The sequence below is a fragment of the Drosophila yakuba genome, chromosome 3R (genome assembly GCF_016746365.2).
Source record: "Drosophila yakuba strain Tai18E2 chromosome 3R, Prin_Dyak_Tai18E2_2.1, whole genome shotgun sequence".
Taxonomy (NCBI): Eukaryota; Metazoa; Arthropoda; class Insecta; order Diptera; family Drosophilidae; genus Drosophila; species Drosophila yakuba.
The window spans coordinates 10,044,072-10,066,315 of record NC_052530.2 but is presented as its reverse complement, the minus strand read 5'-3'; the positions used below and the strand labels follow the sequence as shown (position 1 = coordinate 10,066,315).

The following is a 22,244-nucleotide window of genomic DNA, read 5'->3' as shown; positions in this document are numbered from 1 at the left end:
TCAGCCCAGGGCTTAACTTTTTTGTATTTTGTTACATGCAAATTAAGTTTTATAAACCATTAGAAATTTAACAAAGTTTCAGCTAAATGTATCCCTGTATGGATGTATGGTCCATAGACCATTAGACTAATTCTACAAATGGCTCTGAAATTGTTCTCTTATTGTTCTCAGTGATTAATTAAAATATTTTGTAGGACTCACTTTGCAATTCAATCTGAAATTTGATGGAACATGAACCCTTTATCTTTGTCAATAGGTGGAAGTTATGTCTCAACTGCTCCTTATTGTGTATAATCGAAAATGTCTGCCGGCCCTAATTCATATTTGCGTTCTGACCGTTTGTTATGGCCAACGCGGGCGGGTCGAGATGATCTGAAACGACTTCGTTTGCATACCAATCCAAAGTGGCCTCATTATGGATCAGCTCCCGGCGAAGGGAATATGTTGTTGCCGTTTGTTATTCAGGGCAATTGTGTGCGTTTGAAGCATAACTTTTATTTGCCACTCCCCGCAGTGACTGCCATTCCCCTAACCCCACTTGTTGTGGTAGTTGCTTATGCAAATGCACACTGGGACTTTGGACGGGAGTCCGACGCCATTGTATGACAAAAATCAGAAAGCATTTCAAATGTCCTTTTTCATATGCTGCGCATCGCAAACTCTCGCTCTGCATCACATACTTAAATGTTTACATGCTTTGTGTCTCCACTCGAACAAGTTGAAGGAACCGAAAGGACGAAGGACGCAGGAAGCAGGACGCAGGACGAGGCAAACAGCATTTGCATGCATCGAGCGTCGCACACACACAAACATGCTGATGTTGCTGTTTTGGGCTTCATTTAAAATTCTTCTTATTTTTGCATACTTATTCCACTTCCCTCCTTTTCTCCTATGTGTGCTTAACGTTTCCCAATTTCCTCCATTTTGGTATATAGTTCTGGCCATACATTCTACGTGTAGTTATCATAAGAAGCGACATTTGGAATCGACTGTCTCCAAAAGAAAAAAAAAAGGGAGATAGGAATGGGGATGGGGATGCGGCTATGTCCATTCCCGAGCTGCATTCTAATTTAGCCAAAGGATGTCTGTAGAAGATTTTTCAATTCCATCCATGCCTCATCTGTGTTTTCCTAGCAATGCACTTCCTGATAATTTCGAAGCACAAATGGAGAATAGTCGAGTATGGGAGTATGGGTATCAACAACCAAGCTCAGCCATTTGAATAAAAGTATATTTTGGGCATCGCACATTTTTTCGCAGGCAAACAAAACGAGCTCAACGATGCGGATGCCTAGGCTGAAACTCCGGAGTTTTGCCCCGAAAGTTGTTGCTAGCCGTATCCATTTTGAAGTTGGAATATGCAAAGAATTATGCCGATACGAATATCGATTCGAGAATGTTTTGGCAGCAATGGCAGCAGCAATGGGCCGGAGCCAAATATTTGTTCGGTTCGATTTTTTATCTCCCATGCTAAAATTGTTTTTCAGGCAGTTTGGCAGCTCAGCCACCCATCGAGCTCATATCTTTTGTTGCCGCAATGCCCGCAAAACTTAACTTAACCCTTGGTGCCCGGCGACTGGGCATTGATTATTCCCTGTGGTCTAAGGTCAGTGGAGAGTCAAATGGCATAGTATCTGCAGACATTTCACATGCATGCCTGCCGCAAGCTGTTTAATAAAACAGAGATACTGTATTTATGCTGGCTGGTCAGCAGTCAACTCAAGGTGGTCAAATGCATGTCACACGTTATTTTATCAGCATGGGACAAAGAAAATGCATTTGTGGCCATTTGGGCAAGTTTAAGCATTAGATATCAAATGGCAGGACAGCCGAGATTAGATTACGCACTTGCATGTGCTTTCGTTTTCTTTTACTGCATTTGTATGCTCGTTTTAAGCGATTGTTATGCCATGGCACAAGCTCAATGTAGCAATTAATTTAACCCATTATGCCACGGACAAGTCAGACAACACTAAAAGCCGAAATGCAATTAGGCAGCTCAGTTCTGCTCAGTTCGGGGGGTTTTGGGGGTACGTTGGGGGTCCGTTCCCATAAATACTTAAATGCGAACGATGCCACGCTCAGAGATCACTAATTGTAATTTAATTTCCAATTAGCAAACAAACTAATGCCAATTTACAGACAGCAGCGACTGAAACGTCGACTGGAAATGGAGTTAAATGACACGTAGTGGTTGGGCGGGTAGAAGTGCTCGTGGGCGTACTGGGCTGTGGAATTTCGGGGTTGGAATTCCGGGTGAGGACACCGGGTGAGGACCTCCTCCTCTCCATTTGCTCGCCGATTTGTCTGTGAATGTTTGACCAAATCGGAGAACAAATTATACGCCTGGCTGCATCGAAAAGTTAAACATGCTAAACATGTCGTAGACGACGCCCAGTTCATTTCAACGCCATCATCGATTTCGTCCCCAACCTTAGCGAATCCGTATCCTTCATCAATCGACACAGGGATAAATTTTTAAGTTCTAAATATGTTCATCTTATACCATGTTTGATAGGAGAGGAAACAACTTGCATTTATCATATATACCGCACAAATCTTTAAAATATGTATAATATTAAAACTTGTATAATTACATATTTTTTCTGTGTGTAACCAATCCATTTCCTTACCCGCAGCCCGTTGGCATCTATACAAAGAAATACGAATGGGCCTCACGTATGCCGACGAGCGACAATGGAAATGTCCTGCATCTGGACCTCCATCCGCCGCCGGTGCAGCTCGGTGGCGACTGCTCCCTGTGGATCCGCTCCGCCACACTGGACTTTGACGACGGGCTATGGGAGTGCCAAGTGACGGCCAGCGACTTCACCACCCAGGATGCCCTCACCAGCCAGCCGGTGCGCCTTGTTGTACGTGGTAAGTGCCTCGCATCCGAATGCTCGAATCGATTAAGGGAACATGCTAAAATGAGCCTTAATTCACCGTTTATCCTCGAGACTTAATTGCCAAGGACACTCTCGTTCTGTTTGCAGTGGCGCCACAGCGGCCGAGGCTCGAGTACGAGGCGGTCCACGTGCCGCCAGGACACAACATCACCGCAGACGCCGGCGCCCTGGCGACGGTCAAGTGCATCTCGCATTACGGCAATCCGCCGGCAACTCTCAAATGGTTTTTGGGTAAGTGCATTCCTTGGGAGCACACGCAACGAAATGTTTTGTATGGCAAACACAGAAAAAGGAATTATAAATGTTTGCTTTCACAAATAACAAGTTGCATATATTTTCTAGATTTATAGTTTGTTTTGCAGCAACACAAATGAATATTTTATGTTATATTTGAACCCAACTGATAGTACATTTTGTTAAGGTGCAGCATGCCGCATAAACCCCGTGGCTATTGTTATCCAGCGGCAGTTGTTAATGTTAATTAATTCCCATTTGTTGCTGCTCTCTCTCTTTCCCCAGGCGACCAGGAGATCTCGCCCATCCACCCGCAAATGAATGCCACCGAGCCGGATAATCCACGCACCTGGTCGGCCACCTCGGTGGTGCAGGTGTCGGCAATGCGGGAGCGCCACGGCGATATACTGCGGTGCGCCGCCTACCACGAGTCCTACACGGCCAAATCGGTGGTGGTGGAGGCCAGGCTGGACGTGAAATGTGAGTGTTGCGATAACGATATGCAAAACTCTGATACAGCACCTGCATCCTGAATGCGGGCCACCAAAGTGGCTTCATTCGATTTGGCTTTAAGTCCGAGTGGGAGGGGTTCGCAAGGCAATCTAAGCACTGGCTTGGGGACACAGCAGCAGAAGTGTGGCAGTGGAATCACAATCCAAATCCGAATCGGAGACAGAAAGCTGTAACAATTAAATTAACAACAATTTGCTGTAATTTCCTGTTTTGCCGAGCAATTCAAGAGTTGACTTGTCCCAATGGACGTGGCCATGCCAAGCAGGACTTGCCCGGCTTGTTGACTCTGTTTGCTCGGCTGCCATTGCTGCCATTGCTGTTTCTGCAGTTTCAATTGCTGTTTTTGTTTTGCCTAACCAAGTTGAACGTCTACGTCTCCGTCTCGGTTTCTCTGTTTCTATTTTGTGTTCCTGTTTCTGTTTTTCTCGCAGACGCGCCGAGCATCCGTCTAATTGGCTCACCGGAAATCGACTTGGAGGAGGACAAGGATGCCCTGGTCCTGCGCTGCGTGGCCGATGCCAATCCGCCGGCCAGCATCGTCTGGCGGCGAGCAGGACGCTCCGAGATAGCCAGCTTGCAGGTGAGCTTAGCTTAGTTGCAGCTAGGGATGCGGATACTACCACCCATCTTGTTTATGTTGTTCCGAAATTGCTCCGGGCTGAGATACCCACGCGCTGGCAATTTATCTGAAGTGTAGCAGAAATTTGTAATTGTATTAAATTGCCCGCTGATCCACACTCCACTGTCCACACTCCACTTACCACCCACCTCCAATCTTCAATCTCTCGCCCACAGGAAACTCTGCAATTGCGTCCCGTCGGGCGTCGCGATGCCGGATTGTACACCTGCCAGGCACAGAACTCGGTGGGCACCTCCGAGCAGCTGTCGGTGCAGTTGGATGTGAAATGTACGTATCTTACTATTTACCTTGGACAAAGTTTTCACCCAGCTCTGCTTTGTGCTCCGTGCTCCGCCTTCTTTCAGATCCTCCCAAAATTATTTCAGCTGGTCCGGATCGCCTTACCACCGCCCCGCTTTTTAGTCCAGCAGCCTTTGAGTGCCTGGCTGATGGTAATCCCCTGCCATCCTTCAAATGGGTACAGAGGTGAGTCCATCGACGTACACTGAAAGTACTGATTTTTTGGTTCACGATGAAGGCTGATTATGTGCAGCTTATCTTTGTCTAATTTGGGATTTTCATATCTTTACATACGGAATTCATTAGACTAACCGCGAACAAGCTTTGCTAAGGAAAAGAAAAATATATTTTCCACAGTTTTTTACATTTATATATATTTCCAAATACCATTGCCAAGTTTTTCTCTGTGTGCTTAACTTAAGGTTGGCTTCGCCGGAGTTCTTTGGCAGCTTGCGTTGCATAGTTTTGGTGGCCTTTTAGATTCCCCTAAAAACTTTACTGGTCTGGCTTAAAACACGTGACTTTCCCGTGCAGATTACTTGTTTTGGGACCTGTTATTGTAGCAGGCTGAATGGTAGTGCTTATTAAACGCGGTTCACTCTGCGAATGCGCAATATTTGTCGTGCCACAATAATGAAGATGATGTAGAAATGGTTGCAGCAACCAATTGAAAATATCACGTGTTTGGCCAAAACATTTTGTTGTATTTTTTTGATAAAAAATAATCACTATTTTTTCGATAACAATAAAAGTAGTTGTCCAAAAGTGGAATATCATACCTCGTTGAATTCGTAACAATATTCCCTATACTCCTGTGGTCCGAAAAGGGAAATTCAAATTTTTGGCCCTTTTTCCGCAAAATTTGGTGGGGTACCCTTATCAAAAATGCGAAAATGTATTGTTTATTGGCAGTACCAAACGGTCTTCATTTTAGCTCTGCCACCTTTTTTGGCCAAGTTATGGGCAAAAGCTAGCTAAATTTAATATGCCCACCAAGGAGTTACGTTTTTCAGGCCTTTTGCCTGTATGAACAGCATTTCCTTCTTACGTGAGCACGTTTCCTGTTGCACATTTCCTTTTTGTGAGGAACCACGCCCATTTCCAACGAAACTGATGCTATTTCGCGTAATTTTAATTACCTGCTCAGCGGAAATTGTTTGAGACAAGGAAAAACATCATAGCACAAGCATTGTTTTTCGGAGGCGCTGCAGCGGTTCTACCCTGTAATTCGAAGTCCTCATTTTCTATTCACTAAAGCCCATGCTCATTTCAAAAGCGACTTAACTTTTGTATATAGCCAACTTTGGCTAGGGTATAATGCCTGCAGGATTAGGCTCCTTCCGTTTCTGCTTTCGTGGTTAATGCCGTCGTGCATTAGTATGCAAAGCAGGCAGATTCCATGGAAAAATCGGAGCACTCATCATATGACTGCCTATGGCTCGCCCTGTCTCCTTCTGCAGCATATTTCCGTCTCTTTCTGAGGCAAGGGCCCTGACGCTGCCACGTAAGTACGTGATTTTTGTGATTCCATTTGTTTGCACTTGCCCCCAGACAATCGGGCCAACATAAAACACACATAGATACGCCAGATCGTGATCGGACAGACATACGAGTATATAGAATATAGGATAGAATGGGAGGTTGTTATGCGAAGGTGTCGCCATCTAATAACGAATGCCACATGCAACACATTGACGTGTTGACTTAATGAAGCGAATGCGCGCGTGTTTATCAGAAATTAAATGTCAATTGTTGAAAACTAATTTCCACGCATGTTCTCCAAACACAAACCCACCTCCGCCCACAACCACCCACCGAATTAAATGGCGCGTGCCGTGTTGGGTAAACAGCGGGAGTCGCCCATTTGGAACCAGTGGGTAATAAATCAATGCCACGAAGTGAGCCGCTGACAGGCCGAGCGACGTATGCTCGGCAGCTCCTTAATCTCCTCCCAGGTGGTGTCCTTGTGTCCTTGGGTCCTTGGGTCCTTGGGTCCTTCAACTGAGTTGCAAGTGCAACTGCTGTTGGCGGGCGGATTGCAAATGAGGTACCCAAGGACACGACACAGGACACGAAATCCTGTCACTTTGATTTACGTGATTTCACCGCTCTCTCTCACTTTCTGGACCTTCGAGAATTGATGTCGAAAAAAGAAGAGCGCTTGGCAAACTTTTTCGACTTGGCCGATTTGCATTTGAATGGCTTTCTAATTTATTGCTCTTAATTGCTGGTTGCCAGGAACCGCCTTAAAGATCTTGGCTACCACTTAAAGCACCATCGACTGAATTTATTGGTTGATATGCCTCGTTTTTTTTCATTCTTTATGCGGCTCCCTCAAAAGAATCTGAGAGCCCAGAGCATTTCGCAGCTTGAAAGGCATTTCTCATATTAAAAATGTATCAAATATTTCTGTGAGCCAGCTCTTTGGCCCACCCGTCTGTTAGTCAGGCAGCCTGCACCAAAAAATAACTCATACGCATACGCAATTTTCAATATTGCCAAGCAAGGATTGCAGCAGCATGAGGACACATGGGAAAAGGCGGGGGTCTGGAGGAGGAATGTGGCATCCTACTCCTCCGTTGCATGCATCAGTTTCATTTTGCCCAACTGGGAGCAGCTCAAAGAGCGTGCTACAAAGTCTGCTCCGTGCCGAAGTCCGTGACCAGATGGAATCCGTATATTAGTTGCGCATAATCATAATCAATTGCCGCACGGACAAGTGGCTGTTGGCATCAGTACATCGAATGCATCTCTGATGCATCGCCAAAAAGCCGGAAATCAATTAATTTTTTTAATGGATTTTCCACTTATTGCCACGTTGGATAATGATAGAAGAGCAAACGTGTATCATTTTTGTGTACATTTTTGCCCTAAAGCTTAGTGTGGAATATTCAGTTGTTTATACTTTCTCTGGTTTCCTTGCAGAATGGCCCATGGATCCAAGTACGTGGAGCGGGGCTCCGAGTCCAGATTGGTCATCGACAACGTCACCTACGAGTACCAGGGCGAGTACGAGTGCCGGGCGACCAGCTACATCAATGGCCAGGAGCGGGTGGCCATATCCGATCCGGTGTCGCTGCAAGTTGTGGGTAAGTCGCTATCTGCAGTGCTTGTATTTACTGTGTGTGGTGTGTTGGGTGTGGTGTGGTGTGGCTATAAAAACCGCAATGCCACAAAATATGATGACAACACGGCTGGTCCCACAGCCTGCATGTTTTCCACCTGACACGCATCGAATCCTCGAGGATCTGGATTCCAGAGAGGCACTGCCGAAGGGATTGCCAACCGACCCAACCGGAAAGGGTATTGCGGGTTAAGGAACGGACCATGTTTGCGGTCATAAATCTGCATCTCTGCTCTCTTTGCTTTTTTCGATGTCAAATTTTTGTTGTTTTCCTTTTTTTTTGAACCGGACCGGACTGGAATGGAAACCAGTGTCATGGAGATGACCAGCACAGCCACAGAGAAGGTGACAACGCAACCGGGTAAAAAAGGCGAAACCTATTCCGCCTCGGGCTACTCATTTAAGTCCTCCCCTCGCTGGGCTGCCGTGCAACTAATGCACACTTAAAACAACTAACAAAACTCCATTAAAAGCTGCAGCCGGAAAGCGCCTGCGAAACATTTTAAGCGCTTGCGTTGCCACCTCCTCGTCGCTATCCCGCTATCCCGCTTTTCCACTTTCCCTAAATTTCCCCCCTTGCATTTTCACCCGCCCCCTGTCATGCAACCGTACAATTTCGCGGTGGACGGCGACTAGCAACTGGGCAACGGACTAAACCAAAACGTAACACAAAATCAAAATGAACTTATGACCGCAGCGCCAGCGGAACAAAAAAATGGAGCTGCAACTGCCGAGGGCGAAAAACTGGACAGCAAACTGGGATCAAAAAAAAAAAAAAAGAAGGAAAACTCTAAAAAAAAGAACAGCAAGAAATATTTAAATTTAGTGCCGAATACCACAGCACGTACATAATTTATGACCAACCAAGGACACGAGCAATTTAGCAGAGCCGGGAACGAAAAAAATGCACAAAAATAAACAAGCACACGAAAAAAGTCCTCGCCACATTTATGCACATCTATGTGTGTGTAACAAACTAACTAACTAACTGCGACAGAGTGCCAAAGTGTCAAAAAAAGGACCTAGTTTCTCATTACTTGGCAATAATACGCCAGAAATAGATACTTTTAAAATGATATACGTATGGATATATGTATGTACGTATGAATACATACATCCCTAGATCTACTCACTTAAATTTTATTTTAATATTTTGCATTAATATTCGCGCATATTCGGGACAAAAATATATAATATGCCTTTCAAGAGAATGTCCTAAAAGACTAAATGGCCTTAAGTTACTTGCCTACCCGAGAACCCCATACCATTAATGCCATTGCAGTGCCCATAGTGGTTGCTCGAATTCCACTTTCTAGCCACCTTATATAATTATCTTCGGCAGTGCGTTGCGTTGCGCCACACCAACTCAATTAAAAAGTCATCTGGGCGGACTAAGCGCAACTCCTTTATGCATTTTTCACCATTGTTTCCGTTGTCCTTGCAGGTGCCCCGCAGGTCCTGCGACTGCATCCTTCCCTGCACACCGTCTCCGTGAAGCGAGGAGAGGCGGCCAGCCTGACAATGGTCGTCTGTGCGGATCCGCGCCCACAACGCGTCGCCTGGGAATGGGGATCCCTGCGTCTGGAGGCCGGCTCGGGCATCGGTGCGTATACTTGTTTGATAGGCAGTTACCGCTCAGCGCTTACCATCCGCCCCATTGGTCAGCTAATGGTAATGCAATTAGACGCTGGACTTAGTTTTGCCTACTCGGAATTCAATTAGCGCCGCCCTACAGGATGCAGAACGATGGCTCCGCCCGGTCGAGGGCTCATTAGATTAACTGCCTCGTCGCAGAAAGGGTTGCGGTTGGACGGGGGCATGGCATTCGCGCAGAATTGTTCCGCAAATCAAGACAAATTACATGACCACGCGGAGTCAGAGTCGGACAAGAAACTGGCAGTGTCATGTCCGTTGTTGGAAACTGGGCGGTGCTGGTGCAAAGAATGGGGGCTCGAGATGGTGGTGGTGCCTCGAGCAGACTTCCCACGCCTGTCAGCCGCCGGTAATCCGAGCTTCAACAGACAGCCAACGCACACAACGCAGCTCATTTTCCAGCTGAAACTCTTTCGGGATGTACATCCGCCACCAGATGCGGCTGCATCCCCCTCATGCTTCCGCCACCTCCCCTCTGCTCCATCCAACTTGAACTGCATCCTTGCCAGCCAGTGTTGGCCATTGTTGCCAACTATTGATTACCTGATTAAGCTCGAGCTGAAAATTGCTGAATTAAATGAAATAACTTCAGAAGAGAGAATTTTCTCATGTTAGGTCATTTCAAAGTACAGGGCAAACTATTTTTTTTAATTGAGTACTAGGACATGGAACAGTATTTAGAAACTAAAAATATAGAAGGCAGATATCATATATCTTATCAGGTATAAACTAAATGTCCTAGAAAACAGCTGACTTGGCAACACTGGTCCTTGGTCCGCAAGGCGCATTACTCTTCATTTTCAGCTTGTCTGCCCGTGTCCATCCTTGGGCGTCCTTCGTGCGTGTAATCCTGCGTGCTCTCACTGCCACTGACACAAATCAAACGGAGCGCATTCCCGTCCAGTCCTCCTTCTTTGGCCCGCGGTCCTTTTTTCGCGTGCGCTCCCAGTTAGCCCATCGAATCGAATGATTAATGTCGGCCGCCGACAAATTGTGTGCAATTCCAGTGCAATTACTTAGCCCGCGAAAGCCAATTCGCAATTGGTAACATGTAACAAGGACAAGGACTCGCCTGATTTCCTTTTCCATACCCCACAGATCGCTTCCGGGCCGATGACATGCAGCCGGACACTCGGGAGGACTGCTACCTGTCCACCCTGCACATCTTGCACGCGGACGAGCACGACTCCAGGCCCTACTACTTGGTGGTGGAGAACGAGCGGGGCACCGATCGTCACGCCATACACCTGATTGTGGAGGGTACGTTTGCAGGTGCATACACTTTTTTTGATTTTCTTTACCCCTATCCCACATAATCCACCACCCACGTATCACGTATTTAAGTTACACTCATGTAAAACTTGCATTTTTTCGATTCACTGCAACACATAATCTGAATCGTGTGATATCATACATTTCTACAAAAAACTTTTAGCACAGTCAAAATCACTTACTCATGAATCAATTTTAATATTCAAAGTCTTTATCAAATGTTGAATCTTAGAAAGAACCATTTCAGTAATTCAGTTCAGCCACTTTAATTTGCTTAAAATTCCAATCAAAATGCATATTAATTAGCCGAATAGTGATTAATCCCTACTTATTACAACGAGATAGTGTAAATTGTTGAAAGAACACACGAACTGAGAACTCATTAAACATAGCTACCCCACCCATCATCGCATCGCTGCCCAACGATTTTAATTAAAATCAATCGCACGTGCAATACATGAATTGCATAACATATATTTTGCATATGAAAATGAAAATTCCCCTTAATGCTTGCATAATCAACCCCACCACCGCCAACTCCACCACATCGAATACGAATACGAATACGAATCCGTGTATGGAATCGAATGGAATTTCCGGACAGAACCCTACGAGATGAGCTATCTAATGGGCGTGGCCGGGGGCTGCATGGCCGCCATCCTTTTGCTGGTTTGCCTCTGTATCTATGCGATCAAGAGCAAGAGATGCTGCTTCAAGGGTAAGTTGAAAAGAGGGAAATCTCCCCACAAAACAAACCCCCCATCCCCCAAAAAAATACTAGACGAACAATCATCGGGCCCGTATTAATTGCACCGGCAGTGCCGTCAAGGCCGCGACAATTAAAACTTCCTCCTTGATTATGGCGCCTGGTTTGCCTGTTTTACCACCCACCCAAGCTGGAAACCCTCCCCCCAAGGCCGCTGTCACACTAATTGCAAAAACACAAAAACTTGCCAGCTCACAAAGCATTGAAATGCGAGAAGGACGCGGTCATGGCGGAAAAAATGGCTGCCAGGATGGATGCGTCTCTTTGGCGCTTTGTGTGTGTGTGTGTGTTGTGTTGGCTCATTTTTATTTTTATTTGTACTTTTTTCTGCTTTTCCTTTTTCCCTACACTGCTTGAAACTCGAAACTCAAATAAATCTCATAAAATATTCATTAGCGTCCAACGCCTGCGGTCAGTCTCCGTTTCCTGTTTCCTCCGCTGAATCCCCCCTCTTCCTCCCCTGCGCACACAAAAGGGTTAAGGGTTTTCGAGTCGGCTTTTTGTTAGTTGCGCCAACATTTTCATCTCTCCTTTCGGCGGAGGAATCTTCTCTGGCTTAAAGCCAGAGTTCGCTGCCTAATTAGAAATCAAAACGCAGACAAAAAGCGGCGAAACTTTTTACAATTGTAAAACAATTTTCAAAAGAAGCAAGGGCGAAACTTTGCCATTGCTGAAGGACATTCGAGCCGTTCCTGCACACACCCACACCCACACACACACGCATACCGCTACCGTTACTCATCCACATCCTCGTGATCTGTAAACACTTTTCAGGCTGTGTCCCGAGTCCCTGGCACCTAATCGCAATTTCTCAGTTGTCAATCAAGCTGTCAATTTGACTGCCTGACTGGCTGACTGACTGCTGCAGCTGCCTTCCAGTTGTCAAGTGCCGTTTGACAGATCTCTCAAGTGCGACCCGATACTATAGCACATATATCTCTGGCTGAGGAGCCACTTCACCCCTTCGATATCCATCACAATTTGCGAACACCTCGCAGGGAATTTACACGTTCCTCGCAATCAATAAGTCCTTGGCTCATTTATCACGGCTCCAAAGGCACATTTCAAAAATATATATGTATTTCTATATATATCCCTTTATCTAGCTGTCTGTTTGCAAATTGCCAGCGGTATTTTCACAGCTAATTTCTACTATTTTGCAGCGGGACACAACCACACCCTTCAAAGAATAATGGGTGGAATTTATATTCCTGAATATTGCACACTCTAATATGAATCTTCCCCTTTCTCTTCTCTTCCCCCTTCGCTTCTCGCATGGAACAGGTTCCACGGGCTATAAATCATCGGATAAAGACAGGTAAGTTGAAGCGTAATACGTACACACCTACGTTTCCCCTTACCCACACTCACGCACACACTCACACACCCTTACAGGGTGGGGGGCCATAGATAAATGACCATTTTGATATATTTTTATGCAGCCGCATCCTGCACCCAACAGGTGGCGCTGGCGTGCCAATTTATGCGCCCCTACTGGCCGAATACAGCAACTCGCCCACCAACACAAATGCACACGTACAGCATTGGAACAATGAAAAATGTTTTCCACTGCACGTACGTGTGTGAGTGTGTGTGTGAGGGACATAAAATATTATACATTTTTCATATATTCAATATATGCATCGGCGAGCAAACATTTTTGTTTGGCGCAGAACAAAGTCGAAATACCCTCACAAATGGTAAAAAAAATGGATAGGTAAGGGAATTCAATAGGTGTAAATCATTTTAAGGCAGAACAGAAACATTAAATTGAATTATGCTTAGTAATTTTCACCAATATCTTGAGCTGTATGCTTACATTGTTAGAAAATCAACATTTGTTATACCCCAAAACTCCAGAAGGGTAAATAATATTTTGTTTTTCAATAGAAGCAATTCGAAACTGGGGGCCACCAATCGCTCATTGTTGCAGCACGCCATGCAGACCCATTCCTGAAACATGAGTTATGAGAGGTTATTTGACCATTCACCGCTGACGTCCTTTGTTCCTCCTGTTTAGAAGTTTAGAATAACTATATTCTGTTTATACACACACACAAGTGCAAAGTACCACTGAATCGATCAATATGAAAAAGAGAACGGAAATAGATTTAGAATTTCCGTATCAAGCACACTCCGACCACAATTCCCAAAATTCGTTTTGTTAGCAAAATTTCTGGGCCCATCTCGAGAGTAAATTGATGGGGGGCAAGGATGCAAAGGGGGCAAGGGGCATATCTAATTTCCTAAGCCCCAAGTAAACAATTGCCTGCGGCGAGGCGAGGCAGCGACAAAAACTAAATAGATATTCAGATATGCGTGAGGGATACAATTCGCCAATCAGCGATGGCAGCCGATAAGCCACCACCCAACCACTTAACCACCACCCACACAATTGTCACTTGGGCAAACAATTTTCGATAACGATTTGCTCCACCCATCTCATCCCATCTCATCTCGCCTCTTTTCCTTTTTGTTTGTCGCCCGCAGCGAGAAAGCTGATTTGAAATCACGCTCGGATAGCACGAGTGGCCCTCAAGGTGATTCGATTTACACCACGCCGGCGGGCTTCCATCATCACCAGCAGCAGCAGCAGCAACAACAGCAGCAGCAGCAACACGCAGCAGCAGCAGCAGCCGCTGCCCTACATGCCGCATCTCAGCATCCGCAGCAACAGTACCCGGGACACGGATCGCCGGAGGCAATGAAGGTACGCATGGCTGCAATGATATTACAACCGCCCACTAGGGTCTAGCAGGCAATTGATACCACTAGCGAATCCAACGAACAGCTAACGCAACAGCAACAGCAACACGAAAACGAGAACGAGAACGAGAACGCAAACGATAACGATAACGATAACGAAGACCAAAACGAACTGACTGACCAACACACAACACCGAACGAACAGCGACTTGATGACAGTAGTGTAAGCCACAACAATAACAACCACAAAATCAGTTCCACATCGACTACTGTCCTGACCAATAGCGATAATAACAACACCTCAGAGGTGGCCAAAACCAGCGACAGCAGCAACAGCGAGGGCAGCAGTTCGCTGACTAGCAGCAAGACCACCAGTAGCAAGCGGGATCTGGAGAACAATATGAACAGGGACATAAAGCCGGCGACGGCGCCCAAGTTGCTCCACCTGAATGTGACGAGTGTGGAGCAGCAGCCGGGTCCAGTGGATCCCTTACCAGTGGGTCCACTCACGCCCGAGGAAACGCAGGTGCTGCTCCAGAAGCTGAGCATCAACAATCCGTTCTACCGCTTCCGCAAGCAAAGCAACTCCTTGAAGGAGCTGCGGCGCAAGGGTGGAGCGGATGCACCCTCGATCCGCTCTCGATCCGAAACGGATCTGGGCCAAGTTAGTGGACAGCAGTTAATGCCACACCAGCAGCACAGTGAAGCCAAAGTTGTAGTTGTACTAGACAGTAAGCAGCAGGAAGTAGCCATTAGTAGGCCTAGGAGTAGCGTTAGCCTTAAGACTAGATCCGTAAGCAGTTTAAGCCCCTCCAACAATCAGACGGGAGACAGCTCCACGGTGATCACAAATCCCTTCTCCATTTTCCACGACGACGAGATCCTAACGCTGAGCGTTAATACGCGACTGAGGAGTGCGGCGAACGCCAGGAGCTCCCGACCCCAGAGGCAGGGTCGTGGCTTGCGAAGACTTTTCGAATCCAATCGCAGCCAAAATCCCCCCTCCGAGCATCACTATCTGCACGGGGTGCCAGTGCGGCGCTTTGAGCGGCAGGACTTCGACAATGACTCTGGGGATTTGTTGGGCAGGAGGACAAACACCTCCAGTGGCAAGCCCAAGCGATCGCGGGCCATTTTCAAGCAACTTTCGCTAAGAAAACTTCACCAACGCGCCGACGCCGAGGAGCCGCCATCGCTGCCCAAACTGAAACTGAGTTATCCCAACAGGACGCACAGCATTCAGAGCATGCGGGCATCGGGTGGTGGAGGTTATGACATCCAGCACACCACCGCCTATCATCCAAGACTAAATCACTCCACATCGCCGGTGACCAAGGCGAATTACTTTGAGCGACTGCAGGCCAAGACGCGGCAGGGTATCCAGAAAATACGCGACAAGTGTCGAAACTTCAAGACGACCACCGGTGAAGGAGGATCTCTGGGTGGTTCCGAGTTCAGTGGCTTCCATACCCTGGCCAAAGATGAGAGCTTCCGCTTTATCAGTGATCGGGCAAACATATCCAACTACGAATCACGCTGCAAACAGGCGACCATCTACAAGAGCTACAAATCGGAGATCGATCTCAGCAAGAACCTGCACTACTTGGATGCCTACTTGGAGCAAAACTTCGACCACCAGCTGAGCACCACCAAGCAGTCGGCCCTCTCGGTGGGTCGGGTGAGTGGAGCCCAGCGAAAAGCCCTAGCCAAGCAGCCCGATCCTGCGCCAGAAACTCCCCGCCGTCCCAGGCACAAAAGGAGTCAATCGCAGGCCGCCAACTATGGTGCTAATTACGAGAACCTCGGCACTTTGCCCATAGCGTCCAAAGCGAAGGTAAGGAACACTGCCCTCAACTCGGACTCGATGAGCAGTTCCGACTATGCCTCGGTATTCAGTGGACCCACTACTAAACGGCAGGAACCAGAGGAGGATCCCAAGGATTTTAAACTTCGCTACGAGCACCCGGACAAAATGTGCGAATACTACTTTGACAACCTAACGAGCTACGCCCTGGCTTTGGAGGAGAGCGAGGACTTGCTGCTGGCGGAAAGCGCCAAATCAGCGAGATTCTTTTACGACGACGACGACGAAGAGGATGACGATGACGATGAGGCCGGGCTGGCAGTGGATGGATTGTGTGCCGATGATGAGGCGGCTGGCGGAAGGCCGGATTACATGGCCCGCGACATACGCATTCGCGTCAAAGTGAACGAATGCGAAGACGCTGATTGGCATCAGCCGGCGAGTGCGACATCCTATAATGAGAATCTGGCCGAAAGCACATTCTACCAGTCCCTCAATCAGCATTTGCAGCGCCAGGAGGGGGGCGATGAAGTGGGGCTGGAGGACCAGAATCTCCTGGTGGGCGAACGGGGAGTCGGCGAGAGCTACCTGGAACATTTCCAGCGACAGCGGGGCAGAAACTACGACCGTGCCACGAACTCTGCGCACTATCCGCGGGCCGAGTTCTATGGATTCGGCAGGAGTGCCGGAGAAGGCGGCGAGCAGCCGGATGTGGCCAGACAGCGACGGGCGGACCTGATGGAGGCCCACTACGCCCGCAGCTATCGGGAGTCGGGGAGCAGGGGAAAGGGCAGGACAAGAGCCCATGCACTGGATATGGAGCGACAGCACGCAGCAATCCCGGCTGCAGCAGCAACCGCAATGCCAGCTGCAACAGGCAGTGTCATCAATTTGGCGCTGCCGGGACAAAGCAGCGATGTACTCTATGCCACCAGCAGCAAGCAGCAGATAACGATGCCGACGCCAACCGCAGGGCCACAGTTCCATCAGCCAAAGCCAAAGCCAAAGCCAGAGCCAGCGGCATTAGGTGCAGCAGCAGCAGCAACAGCAGCGGCAGCAGCAACAGCAACTGCAGCAACACCAGCAGGCGCAACAGCAACAACATTGGTCGCTGTCAGCTCAGCCGGAAATGCAAACAATCGCTATATGCTAGAGAATTTGCGCAAATACTATGCGAATCAGCAGCAGCACCCGCCCGCCCACTCGGTCAACTCGTCCTCGCTGTCCAACTCCTCCTCATCGAACTCATCAATGTCCCAGCTGCAGCAGCAGCAGCAGCACTTAAAGCTCAATCTGAACCTGCAACCCACCGCGCCCAAAGTGCAGCAACAACATTTGGGCAACCGCCGAAACTCGAGCACCTCGAACGCCTCCTCGACCGCCGACAACTTCGACACCTTCATAACGTTGCGCAATGCCACGGCAAATACGAGCACGGATTATATGGCCAAACAGCAGCACCATCGACGCAGCACGCAGCATCAGCAGCAGCAACAGCAGTCCGTGCCACTTACCTCCGCCCTGAACTACTACGGACACGGTACCACGCCCACACTGAATCCCGCCCTCGCCGCCTACAACGGCAAATTAACGGCAACCGCAATGTTGTCACAAGTAAATTTAAGCCGAGCAGCCGCACCGCCAGCAGCAGCGACGTCCAGCGTTGCGGCAACAACCACCGCACCACTGCTGCTGCCGCATCAGCAACATCCGAGGTCCACGTCCAAGGGAGAGGGATTCATTCTCGAGTACGAGTGTTAGCCCCCAATCGGATTGGAGGGGGTGGGGGGAATGGGGACTATTTGTTTCTTTCTCGTTCGCTATTTGTTTGCCTTGCCAAAAATTACAATTACAAATTGGCACATTCGCTTCTACGCTGATTAGGACCCGTGTGTACAGATGAGGAGTATGTAATATATGCAGAGGAGGGGAATCGGAAAAGGAGCCAATTATTCGTATCATATCAGACAGAAGATGAGGTTTGTGGATAGGGGATAGCGGATAGTTATTCGTTTGCATAGAAAGATGCTTATCCACTTGATTATGTTAGGAGATAAATTAACGTAAACTACGACAATAATGCAACAATTCAATTAAAATTGATAAAGATACGGATAACGATAATGCATAGAGCAAAGCGTACATTTATTAGTCAAAATCTTAGCGAAGGTCACATACATTAAAGCAGCATAAATCAAATTTATAGTTAAAACAATTAAACATTCGTGTTAAGCGTTCTCCTAAATGTATGTGTATGTATATCCGTAAAGTGTATATGTATATGAACGTAAGCGACCCATACTGTATACTGTATACTGCATCCTAGAGGAATAACGAATTTTTCAAACGTACTTCAAATTGAACTTTTATCAATCGCCGGCCCAGTTTTGTTGTTCAGTTTCTCATTTTACCAAATCAAACTAGTGCAAAGTTACTACACGCGTACCGCAAAGTGGTGCATAACTACAATTGAATACATAACTATTTACGCTTATAGTTAAATAAAGGTTCAGATAAAAAAGCTCTTGCAAACGAACTGAAAAATAAGCTTTGAACTCTTTTCATAGCCGAAATTAATTTGATGCGCCTTGTAAATACCACTACAACTAGCTATTATCGAGCGCCATCAGCGATCGCCTTTAATGAGCGTACAGTGCGTATGCGCAATATTTTCTCATTACACGTCGGTGGTTGGTAACCACATAAATATTTGTACAGCGGCCGAAAAAGGAAACTCACGCACACGCTGGAGAGTCACAAACATGACGATTGCTTTGGGACGACGACGCACATGCATATACTCATATATAAAAATTGCAAAGAGCTGAAAGAGGAAAAAACCAACGCGGCGTATGTGCAATGTATTTCATTGCCACATTTCCATGCCACAACGCCGTCTGGGGGCCTCCATGCAATTATCTGTGTGCGCGCAATTTATCTCATTTGCGGTTGAGTTATTTCCGACTGCAGCAAATAATACTGCCAGCCGACGTCCAGATCGCATTGGCCGGTGTGTGAGTGCTGCCTTACTTTTTTGTGCATTTGTGCTCCAGGACCCCCTGGCACCAAAAAGTCCCCCAATCTGCACGTCCCCTTCGCAAACCCCCGCCCCATATGCCGCAACACACTTTTCCGCTTAATTTACTGGCAGGCGGCAGCTGCCTTCGCTGCATTGTCAGTTGACAACAGCAATTGCTGCATAATGCATGCCCAGGACTCTGTGTAAGTTCTCCTGTCAACGTTTCTGTCCTCTCTCCATTCTCCTTCTCTCACACTGTGCATGTGTGTGTGTGTGTGTATGTGTGAGTTTGCGTCCGTGTTGGCCAGGCTTAATGCCCGATGCCGCCTCAGTGGCTGTTTGCCCACTCGCTACAATAATAATTCATTGGCTGCTTTATGGCTGACCATCAACTTATCGGCACAGTCGTCTCCCATCGCATCTGTCGCCCTTCGTAAAACATATAAATTAATAAAAGTCAAATTAAAATTACATACTTTGATGACAGCGTAGGGTTTCGATTGGAATGGAACTGCGGTCGAGATTGAGATGGGAATGGGGATATAGGTAGGGCGACATGTATTGCATCATTATCAGGGATCGCTGACATGGACTACTCGCTCGGCTATAAATAATTCCGTTGGTATATTGGTATATTTGTACCTCAACTGCATAATTATATGTATATGCTCGATAGCATTTACTCCACCTGAAGTCGAATCTAAGTTGTTTAAAGTGCTGATTCTATTAAAATGTATATTCAAATCGTATCGTGATTTAGGGCTTGATTTATTTCTATTATTAAATTGAGTAGGTAAACGAATCAACCATATCTGATCAGAGAATTCCCCACCAGCTTATATTTCATTTAATGTGGCAAAGTGTGTTGTAATCAATTTAAGAGCTTGTTTGAGTTAACGACTGAGGACCGAACCAAACAATTACCGCTACCAATACAGACGCACTCGATTGAAAACCTAAAACCTGTGTTCAGGACAAGAACTGCCGCCAAGCGTGCATTTTGTACAACTTGAACTTTTCCACCTTTCTATATATTTCTATATACCTAAACACATATATACTTATAATGCCTAAGCCCTATGTTCGTGTGTTTACGTTTGTTTACGTTTAAGTAATGCAAGAAGATGGAAACCAAAAAATGATACAAAAAATGAGAGGCCCCCGGCCGAGTTTACTTAAGTACGATATAGATATATATAGCATTTTCTACATCACACACACATATATATATACCAGTACCTATTGATACATACAGCGTATGTATGTGTAGGTGATCTTGAACGCATTCATTATGTTTTACGTTAACATGCTAATGCTCATTTAGTTTACATTATGTATATGTATGTATAACTTATGTTAATGATGTTACTACTACTACTACCACAAATACTACTACCAAAATTTATTCGATTAGTTTTCCTTTTCGATATGAGATTGAGATTCCCGAAGGTGCAACAACTATATTGTAATACTCGAAACAAACAAAAAAAAAACCAAAAAAAAACAAAAAAAATACCAAAAGTACTATACTCTACACCAAGCGGAATGTTTTCCTTGCCCGCCCCTCAAAGAACCATGTAAAGCATTAAATCAAAGCAAATAATCCAGTAATCAGTAATCAGTAATCCAGTACTCCAGTAATGCTGTAATGCTGTAATCCAGTAACCAACTGTCTGTGCTCGATGCATTTTGTGCAACTCAAAACAATTCCAGTTACTCGTACGTTCCCAAACATATTCGGTTCGGTTTGTTTTACTTCTTGTTTTTGTTTACGGTTACGATTTCGGTTTCCATTTCTGTTTTTCTTTCTGTACCCATTTCCGTTTCCGTTCGCATTTGTATTTGTATTTGTGTTTGTGTATCCGTCCAACACACTTTTTTATATGACAGTGTTTAGCAACAAGAGTCATGCGATACGAGAAAGCAATGCGAAATTCCATAATCAAGTTTTTATTGCCTGCTTTTGGGCGCGCGCGCGTGTCGAAAATATTTACACTTTCATTTTGTCCAACATGCAACGTTAGCCTGTCGTGTGTTTGTCTGCCTGCTTGTTTGATTAACAACCTGCAACATGTTTTGGCCTTATCTTTCCTGCCACCCCCCACCAACCCGATTCGGTTTTTCATTCTGGCCACTTCGTTTCCATTTCATTTTTCCTGTCTTTTTATTTGGCTCTTGTCTTAGCTGGAACGCAGCCAAACTAAGAATGTAACCGCAACGTATGTGAATTGCTATAACCAGATTTTTGTGTGTTTTACCAACTCTCTATATATGTAAATCTCAGTCTACCTCTTTCCCTCTCTCTCTCTGTTTGCCTCCCGCTAAAACCTTATTCGTGTTGTTTTTATTATGATTTTGCCTTGCCTCCTGCCACTCGTGATTATTTTTATTGCTTCAGGTACATACATACATCAGATTTTACTACTTGTTTACTACTTACGATATACACTTTGAATGTGTGGTGTACGCACACAAGGATGTTATTTCGTTGCTCTGCATTTTGAATATCCTGGATGCGTGCCCTTTTGCGTGTGCGTGTGTGTGTCTATGTGTGTGTGTGTGTTTGTATGCTGTGCACTGTGTACCAATTTGATCCGAAAAGTTTTCTTTGCGTTTTAATTAACCACAGAGCAGAGAAAGCTAAGAGACGGATTGAAGTCGGCCGACAGCCCAGAATAAATACCATTATCTTTAGCATACTTCTGCATTTGTTTACGCTCGCAATGCGAGCCAAGGCGAAACAAAACTCATAAATAAAAGGCCCAGACACGCACCACAAACTGTCAGTGCATAAATCACAAGCAACTTGCAACTTCTGGCCGACAAATGGCCCGAACCGAACCGAACCGACTCCAGTTGGCCAAAAACTTTTCGCCCATCCGTCTGCTGGGGCAAACATTTCCATGCAATTTGTAAAGCGCAGCGCCATTTGGCCAAATCAACTAAACGTTGCCAGCGCACCATTTAACAATTTTACGCGCCTTTTGCCGAAAGCTAACATTGCAAGTCGGAATCAAGTTTCAGTTTCGCAAAGCCAATCGGAAAAAGAAAAAATCAGCTTTTGAACTTCTGCTAATCGCATAATCCAATTAGATCTTGCCACAACACTGCTGCACAGCATAACGTGCAACATATTTCTTGAGAGGCACTTACAGAGTTTCAAAAATTTCCCTTGGTTACGCAATGGCAAATTAATGATTGAGTAACTGACTAACGAGTTGGCCAAATCCCACAATCCACTTCAAGGTTGGCAGGTATTTCGAGCTATCTTTTTGGCCGGCACACACACGCACACACACGCACACACATGCAAACACCCCAAAAC

At 46.2% G+C, this 22,244-nt stretch overlaps 1 protein-coding gene across 1 annotated transcript in view; it reads left to right on the top strand.

Annotated features, from left to right (window-relative positions):
• Nucleotides 1–22,244, top strand: part of LOC6536217 (irregular chiasm C-roughest protein-like) — a 68,755-nt gene that overhangs the window by 33,628 nt on the left and 12,883 nt on the right. The window contains 12 exon segments of the mRNA XM_015192122.3: nt 2,640–2,880; nt 2,997–3,140; nt 3,429–3,623; nt 4,088–4,236; nt 4,452–4,563; nt 4,641–4,761; nt 7,501–7,664; nt 9,144–9,302; nt 10,451–10,624; nt 11,229–11,342; nt 12,675–12,708; nt 13,881–14,100. Coding sequence (XP_015047608.1) covers nt 2,640–2,880; nt 2,997–3,140; nt 3,429–3,623; nt 4,088–4,236; nt 4,452–4,563; nt 4,641–4,761; nt 7,501–7,664; nt 9,144–9,302; nt 10,451–10,624; nt 11,229–11,342; nt 12,675–12,708; nt 13,881–14,100 — 1,827 coding nt within the window.